Genomic DNA, 8,861 nt, shown 5'->3' on the forward strand with positions numbered 1-8,861 from the left:
TAACTTTGTATCATGTGAGGTAAATCTGGGCTGGGGGAGAATTTTCTCTGGGCCTTTGAAGTGAATTATTTCCTGATGTTTGGCAACATTAACAGTGTGCATTTTACAAATATCTTACATGCAAAGCTTGTTTTTCTCCTTGGGGACTTTGGGTCTGGCTGGTGGAGCCTTCAGGTTCTTTACCTGGGGAGGGCGTTCGTGTAGATCCTCCTGTGACTGCCTCTTACCAGACAATGGGAGACCAGGGAGGTTGCCCCAGGGATTCCCTCCATAACACCCCCAGGTCATCATCTGCTAGCTTAGGACAGCATCTGGACCCCTGAGTCCAGGGGTCCAGATGCTGTTGGAAGTCCCCAGAGTCAGGCAGGGGACTTTCTTAGGCTCTCATTATGAGTCCGCTGGTAACCCACCAGTGCTACTGAAAGGTTACTGGCAGACTCGCCTTATTGTTACCGGCACCCGATATGCCTGTGTTACTGGGATATTATGGGTGCCGGCAACATAGGTAATTTCCCATTCCATCCATGTGATGGGAACTATTGATGCACCGGCACTGTTCTTAACAGTGCCGGTGCTTCAGTGATTGCTCTGTCTCTAGGGGCCTGAACTCTTGGCAAGTCAGGCCTGCCGGTAGTTCCCTGCCCCTACCAGCAGACTCGGAGTGAGCCAGTCCGGAAAAAATACAGGAGCCAGCAGTACCAGCGTTTCTCAGTGCTCAGAGGAGGATACCACCTTCATGATGCTTTCCCACAATATGATTGTGAAACATGTTTTTATTTCCTCCACAGTGGACTTTACACAGTCTTCAGAAAGTCACAGCATCTCTCCTTCACTGGTTTTCAGTCACCAAACTTATTCAATACAAATCTCCATGCATCAACCAATATGCGTTCTGCATCCTTGGACCACCCATTGTAATCTCAAAATGTCAGTGTTACACTACCAGCAGATATGCAGGGCCTCATAGATAGGTTCTCTCTACGATTTAAATATGCCACGAATGGTTTTACTGCCACTTTTACCACAGTGTCAAATGTCGAGTTTCAAAACTGAAACTCATTAAAAACCGTATGGTTTTGCCTGGAGCAAATTCCGTTGATCTTACGCTGTAATAATCCTCATAACATTAAACTAAGAAAAGCAAACATGAAACTCAAAGAAAATGTATGGAAAGTAAGGAAATTCAAGGATAATTGTAAACTATTAAAAATAAGCACAAGGCTGGGATTACACTGAAATAAGTCCCTCGAACTTGGTAACACAAATAAAACTTAAAAAGCAATAAAACGGCCTCAAAGAGCACGTACAACATCTCCCGCTCTCAAGATCACTCTTCTTCTCTTTCCAGTTTTGAGTTCCCCTGTTTATTTATTTTATTTATTAGCATTTTTAAAGCGCTCACACAGCACGTGACCATCGAGGCGCTGTTACGGGAATTGCTTGTTTTTTAGTTGCGTAATTGTTTTTTTTTCTGTTCTTACCTCCAACAGCCTAACACAACAAACAAAGTACTAGGAAGTGAGCTGGCCTTTATTACCCCCTAAGGTAGCTGAGAGGATACAGGACAAGGATCCAGGACACTGACTGGCTGCTTGCTTGAGGGTAATGCTCACCCAACCAGAATTCCAATGAGCCTCAAACTGGGGTTTGAAAATCAAGCGAGGGGTTGAGCTGCTAAGCGGCCTCATTGGAGCCCACAATTCTTTATGAAAGTGTCTGTCTACTCCTGGGCCTATTTTATTTAGGGCGTTCATTCAGAATAAAAATAAATTAGGATGATGGGCCTCATTACACGGTAGGCGGTAAGGGTTGACCGGTACCGGTATGTTACCGGTACCGGTAAATCCTTACCGCCTTACTACGAGGTCCCTTTGCAGGTTGGGGAATTTAATTTAAAAACCAACCCGCAAAGGGACCAGGGAGCTAATTACAGTACCGCAATTTGCGGCACCGTAATTAGCGCCTTCCCTATTCCCATAGAGCCCTATGGGGCAAAAATGGGAATGGGGAAGGGCAATGGTTAAGGGGGAATTACCACCCCACCAACCTTGGAATAGGGTGGTAATTCCCCTTTCCACCAAGGCGGTGCCGGTATTTTACCGGCATGGACCAAGGTGCACCGCCATCCGTGTAATGAGGCCCGATGTGTTACAACTCAAGATTTGTACCGACGAGGTGAGGAAAACACTGCTCCTGCTGTTAGAGTGCGGGAGTGCATCTGTTGCCTGAGCATTCATCATTATCAGCTATTTTGACAACATATACAATCGACATTAAACAACATTAATTACATGCAAATGGGAACTTACGAATTGAATTGTTCAGCAAAGATGAGATTAGTAGATGTCCCTGTTATAGTAGCCAATCCACCAATGGTCGAAGAGTATGCAATGCAAAGACACATCGCTTTGCACATCATGTGGTCCTTCCGACTTCTGTATGTTCTTCCATTTGATGTGGATGGAGTCTATTAAACAGAAATTAAAAACTCTTTAAACAAGTACAAAAGGTAATTTAAACTCTGGTGTGCCTGCAGAAAAGTGTTCCCATACATCGAGTATTACATAACATAATGTAGCCTGCATAGTGAGGATCAAAGATGTACATGCTTTTGATAATTATGTTGTGTAGGTGATAAAAACGTTGACTACTATAGGGGTAGAGAGAGTGGGGTTAGGGTGGGGGTAGAGAGATTGGGGTAGGGTGGTGGAGGTAGAGAGAGTGGGGCTAGGGTGGGTGGTTGGGGGTAAAGAGCGGGGCTAGGGTGGGTGGGTAGGGGTCGAGAGAGTGGGGGAAGAGTGGGTAGGTGGGGGCAGAGAGATTGGAGGTAGGGTGGGTAGTTGGGGTGGGTCGAAGGAGAGAAAGTGGGGTTAGGGTGGGTGGGGGTAAAGACAGTGGGGGTACGGTGGAAGGATGGGGGTAGAGAGAGTGGGGGTAGGATGGGTGGGTGAGAGTAGAGAGAGTAGGGGTAGAGTGGGTGGCAGTAGAGAGAGTGGGAGTAGGGTGTGTCAGTCTGGGTAGAGAGAGTGGGAGTAGGGTGGGTGGGGGTAGAGAGAGTGGGAGTATGGTGGTGGGTGGGGGTATGCAGAGTGGGCGTAGGGTGGACTGGCGAGTTGGAGTAGGGCAGGTGGGTGGGGGTAGAGAGAGTGGGAGCAGAGTGGGCGACAGAATAGAGTGTCAGAGTAGGACAGCGGTGTGGGTAGAGAGATTGGGAGTAGGATCGGTGGGTGGGGTTAGAGAGAGTGAGAGTTAATGTAGAGAGAGTGGGGGTGTGGTGGGTGGGTGGATGTAGAGAACGTGGGAGTAGGCTGGGTGCATGGGCTAGGGCTGCTGGAAGAGCTAGAGTAGGGTGGGTAGGTGTAGAGAGTGTTGGAGTAGGGTGGGTGGGTAGAGAGATTGGAAATAGGATGGGTGAGTGGGGCTATAGAGAGTGGGAGTAGGGTAGGTGGATGCAGAGAGAGTGGGAGTATGCTGGGTGCCTGGGACTGGAGAGAGTGGGAGTAGGATGGGTGTGCAGGGATTGAGATTGGGAGTAGGGTGGGTGGGTGCAATAGAGAGAGTGGGGCTAGGGTGGGTGTTGGTTGAGAGGGTGAGGGCCAGATGGGTGGGGGTAGAGAGAGTGGGGTTAGGGCAGAGAGAATGGGGGTAGAGTGGTTGGGGGTAGAGAGAGTGGGGGAAGAGAGAGTGAGGGTAGAGTGGGTGCGGTAGAGAGGGTGTGTGTAGATAAATAACTCCTTTGTGATAAATGGTATGGTTATTGCTGTATCTGAAAACGTTAAAACTTTGGGAGTCTATTTTGACTCCCATCTAACTTTTCAGAAACATGTTTCATCTGTTAAATCTTCATTTGCTTTCCTTACCAGCTTACTCTGGCAAATTCGTCCCTACTTGTCTGAGGTTAAATGTGCCTTAAAAGCTGTAGCGCTCATCAACTCGAAATTAGACTACTGTAATAGTCTTTTGGTAGGTACTGCCAAAACGAATATTTAGAAGCTACAGGTCTCACAAAATTGAGCTGTTCGTACAGGTTGTTCGACAGCGGAGGTGTTCAGATTTAACCCTCTCTGACCGTCACCTTGGAACCATGGATCCATTGGCATTTGGATCCATCTAAATATACTATGGTGATTGTCTTGTCTGTTCTATGTTGTTTGTCAGCGCTCTGAGGCCTGCGGGCGAGCTAGCGCTTTACAAAAGTTAAATAGAATAGAATAGAATAGAATAGAATAGAATAGAATAGAATAGAATAGTATGTGGGCTTAGACGAATGTCTAATGTCTCGGAGTCTCATAAGAAACTACATTGGCTTCCTGTTGTGCAGCAGATTCTCTTCAAGGATTCTGTCCTGCTTTTTAAATGTCTCTCAGACCAGGCCCCCCATATCTCTCCTCCAGAATCCAAAAAACTTGCATCAGACGCACTCTCTGCTCCAATTATGATTTGTTTCTTTCCCAACCTTGTGTTACTTTGAAAACGTTTGCTGGTGCAGGTTTTAATGCCTGGGCACCCACCATTTGGAATTTCTATTCGACTCAATATCCAGATTCAAGAAACAACTCAAGATGCTCCTGTTTGACAGGGGATAGGTCGAGCATATGGATCTTTCCTTCTCTCTCTGTGCTACGGACCTCCCATCTCTGCGCCCTCCTTTTATGTTTGAAGGTCTGTCTGTCTTGCGAACGCCCTGAGGCCTTCGGGCGTGTAGCGAGATATAAGAAATCTGTAGATAGATAGATAGATAGATAGATAGATAGATAGATAGATAGATAGATAGATAGATAGACAGATAGATAGTTAGATAGTTAGATAGATAAATTGATAGATTGATAAATAGAGTGTGGCGGTATAGTGGGTGGGGTTCGAGTATGGGTAGGATTGGGTAGAGAGAGTGGGGTAGTGTGGCTGGGTGGGGTAGAGAGAGTTGGGGTAGGGTGGGTGGGGGTTGGGTGGTTGGTGGTAGAGTGTGCAAGTAGGGTGCATGGGGTTTTAACCTTCCATACCCCCATAGAGAGACAACAGGGGTACGGTGGATCAGTGGGTTTACAGAGAGCAGGGTAGGATGGGTGGGGGTAGAGAGAGTGGGGGTAGTGTCGGATTAGAGAGATTGGGGTTAAGGTGGGAGTAGAGAGAGTAGGAGTAGGATGGGTGGGTGTATGGGGGTAGAGAGAGTGGAGGTTGGGTAGGTGGAGATAGAGAGAGTGGGGTGTGGTGGGGTGGGTGGGGGTAAAGAGAGAGGGGCTAGGGTGGGTGTAAAGAGAGTGTGGCTTGCATGGGTGGTTGTGGATAAAGAGAGTGAGGCTAGGGTGAGTGGTTGGGGGTAAAGAGAGTGAGGCTACGGTGGGAGGTTGGGGGTAAAGAGAGTGGGTCTAGGATGGGTGGGTGGGGTAAAGAAAGTAGGGGTAGGTTGGGTGGGAGCGGGTAGATAGCGTGGGGTAGAGTGGGTGGATGGGGGTAGATAGAGTGGGGGTAGACAGATATGTGATAGGGTTGGTGGATCTGGTAAGAGAGAGTGGGGTTAGGGTGGGTGGGGGTAGAGAGGGTGAAGGTAGAGAGAGTGGGGGCAGAGAGAGTGGAGGTAGAGAGAGTGGGAGTAGGGTGGGTGGGTGTGGTTAGAGAAAGTGGGAGTAGGGTGGGTAGGTGGATGTAGAGAGAGTGGGAGTAGGCTGGGTGCATGGGGTGGAAAGAGTGGGAGTAGGATGGGTGTGTGGGAGTGGCAAATGGGAGTAGGGTGGGTGGGGTAGAGAGTGTGGGTAGGGTGGAGGTAGGCTCAGAGTGAGGGTCGGGTAGAGAGAGTGGGGGTAGGGCAGAGAGAGTGGGGGTAGGGTAGGTGGGGGTGCATAGTGGGGGTGGAGAGAGTGGGGTAGGGTGGGTGGTGTAGAGAGGGTGGTGGTATAGTGGGTGGGGTTAGATAGAGTAGATGTAAGATAGGGGAGATAAGTGGGGGTAGTATGGCTGGATGGGTGTAGAGAGAGTTGGGGTAGGTTGGGTGGGTGGTAGTAGAGGGTGGGGGTAGAGAGAGTGGGGGTAGGGTGAATGGGGGTAGAGAGGGTTAGGGTAGCGAGAACGGGGATAGAGTGGGCCAATGGAGTTACAGAGAGCAGGGTAGGGTGGGTGGGGGTAGAGAGAGTGGTGGTAGGGTGGGAGTAGAGAGAGTGGGGTTAGTGTGGGAATAGAGAGAGTAGGGATAGGGTGGGGGTATAGAGAGTGTGGGGTGGGTGGGGGTAAAGAGTGGAGGCAGGTGGATGGGGTAAAGAGAGAGGCGCTAGGGTGGGGATAAAGAGAGTGGCTTGCATGGGTGGTTGGGAATAAAGAGAGTGAGGCTAGGGTAGGTGGTTGGGGGTAAAGAGGGTGAGGCTATGGTGGGTGGTTGGGGTAAAGAGAGTGGGGCTAGGATGGGTGGGTGGATAAAGAGAGTGGGATTAGGGTGGGTGCGTGGACGTAAAGTCAGCAGGGTAGGGTGGGTGGCTGGGGGTAGAGTGGGGGTAGACAGATTTGTGATAGGGCCGGTGGATCGGGTAAGAGAGAGTGGGGGTAGGGTGGGTCAGTGAGGGTAGAGAGAGTGGGGGTAGAGAGTGGGAGCATGGTGGGTAGGTGGGGAAGAGAGAGTAGGAGTAGGGTGGGTGGGTAGGGGTAGAGAGAGTAGGAGTAGGGTGGGTAGGTGGGGGTAGAGCGAGTGGGAGTAGGGTGGGTGGAGAAATAGAGAGTGGGAGTTTGGGGGTAGAGAGATTGGGAGTAGGGTGGTTGGTAGGGGGTGTAGAGAGAGTGGAAGTAGGGTGGGAGGGTGGGGGTAGAGAGAGTGGGAGTAGGGTGGGTGGGTGGGGGTGGAGAGAGTGGGAGTAGGGTTGGTGGGTGGGGGTAGAGAGAGTGGGAGTAGGGTGGGTGGGTGGGGGTAGAGAGAGTGGAAGTAGGTTGGGTGGGTGGGGGTAGAGAGAGTGGGAGTAGGGTGGGTGGGTGGGGGTAGAGAGAGTGGGAGTAGGGTGGGTGGGTGGGGGTAGAGAGAGTGGGAGTAGGGTGGGTGGGTGGGGGTAAAAAGAGTGGGAGTAGGGTGGGTGGGTGGGGGTAGAAAGAGTGGGAGTAGGGTGGGTGGGTGGATCGGGTAGGGAGAGTGGGAGTAGGGTGGGTGGGTGGGGGTAGAGAGAGTGGGAGTAGGGTGGGTGGGTGGGGGTAGAGAGAGTGGGAGTAGGGTGGGTGGGTGGGGGTAGAGAGAGTGGGAGTAGGTTGGGTAGGTGGGGGTAGAGAGAGTGGGAGTAGGTTGGGTAGGTGGGGAAGAGAGAGTGGGAGTAGGGTGGATGGGTGGGGAAAGAGAGAGTGGGAGTAGGGTGGGTGGTAGGGGGTGTAGAGAGAGTGGGAGTAGGGTGGGTGGGTGGGGGTAGAGAGTGGGAGTAGGGTGGGTGGGTGGGGGTAGAGAGTGGGAGTAGGGTGGGTGGGTGGGGGAAGGGAGAGTGGGAGTAGGGTGGGTGGGGGAAGAGAGAGTGGGAGTAGGTTTGGTGGGGGAAGAGAGTGGGAGTAGGGTGGGTAGGTGGGGGAAGAGAGAGTGGGAGTAGGGTCGGTGGGTGTTTGAAGAGAGAGTGGGAGTATAGAAGAGGGAGTTGGAGTAGGGTGGGCTGGTTGGGGAAGAGAGAGTGGGAGTTGGGTGGGTAGGTGGGGGAAGAGAGAGTGGGAGTTCGGTGGGTGGGTTGGGGAAGAGAGAGTGGGAGTAGGGTGGGTGAGGGAAGAGAGAGTGGGAGTAGGGTGGGTGGGTGGGGGAAGAGAGAGTGGGAGTAGGGTGGGTGGGTGGGGGAATAGAGAGTCGGAGTAGGGTGTGTGGGTTATGGGAAGAGAGAGTGGGAGTAGGGTGGGTGGGTGGGGGAAGAGAGAGTGGGAGTAGGGTGGGTGGGTGGGGGAAGAGAGAGTGGGAGTAGGGTGGGTGGGTGGGGGAAGAGAGAGTGGGAGTAGGGTGGGTGGGTTGGGGAAGAGAGAGTGGGAGTAGGGTGGGTGGGTTGGGGAAGAGAGAGTGGGAGTAGGGTGGGTGGGTTGGGGAAGAGAGAGTGGGAGTAGGGTGGGTGGGTTGGGGAAGAGAGAGTGGGAGTAGGGTGGGTGGGTGTGTAAGAGAGAGTGGGAGTAGGGTGGGTGGGTGTGTAAGAGAGAGTGGGAGTAGGGTGGGTGGGTGGGGAAGAGAGAATGGGAGTAGGGTGGGTGGGAGTACCGAAGTTAGAGTGGGAGTAGGGTGGGTGGGTGGGGGTAGAGAGAGTGGGAGTAGGGTGGGTGGGTGGGGGTAGAGAGAGTGGGAGTAGGGTTGGGTGGGGGGTAGAGAGAGTGGGAGTAGGGTGGGTGGGTGGGGGTAGAGAGAGTGGGAGTAGGTTGGGTAGGTGGGGGTAGAGAGAGTGGGAGTAGGTTGGGTAGGTGGGGAAGAGAGAGTGGGAGTAGGGTGGATGGGTGGGGAAGAGAGAGTGGGGAGTGGGTGGGGGGTGGGGGGGAGAGGTGGTGGGGTGGGGGTAGAGAAGTGGGAGTAGGTGGGTGGGGGGAAGTGAGAGTGGGAGTAGGGTGGGTAGGTGGGGAAGAGAGAGTGGGAGTAGGGTCGATGGGGTGTTTGAGAGAGTGGGAGTGGGAGGGTGGGTGGGGGGTGTAGAGAGAGTGGAGAGGTTGGGTAGGTGGGGGAGAAGGGGAGTGTGGGGTAGAGAGAGTAAGAGGGGAGTGGGGGGTGGTAGGGGTGGGAGAGGGGGAGGGGAGGGAGGGGGGGGGGGGGAGGAGCCGCGTAGAGAATAGGGAGGAAAAATAATAAGAGAGTACAAATAAGAGAGGGAAACTAACTGAATACAAGTACGACAATAGAGAGAGGAACACTGAGTTAATTACAAGTAGAAATACGAGAGAGTAAAAAT

The 8,861-nt window shown here is 52.2% G+C and overlaps 1 protein-coding gene across 3 annotated transcripts in view; it reads right to left on the reverse strand.

Moving 5' to 3' along the window:
* SLC13A1 (solute carrier family 13 member 1) overlaps positions 1 to 8,861 on the reverse strand; it is a 657,301-nt gene that overhangs the window by 224,551 nt on the left and 423,889 nt on the right. For all 3 annotated transcript variants that reach the window (XM_069629100.1, XM_069629099.1, XM_069629101.1), the window contains one exon: positions 2,310 to 2,467. In XM_069629100.1, the coding sequence (XP_069485201.1) occupies positions 2,310 to 2,467 (158 nt within the window). The remainder of the gene's footprint in view (positions 1 to 2,309; positions 2,468 to 8,861) is intronic.

The sequence above is a fragment of the Ambystoma mexicanum genome, chromosome 12 (assembly GCF_040938575.1).
Source record: "Ambystoma mexicanum isolate Mex_15411 chromosome 12, UKY_AmexF1_1, whole genome shotgun sequence".
NCBI classification, from domain to species: domain Eukaryota; kingdom Metazoa; phylum Chordata; class Amphibia; order Caudata; family Ambystomatidae; genus Ambystoma; species Ambystoma mexicanum.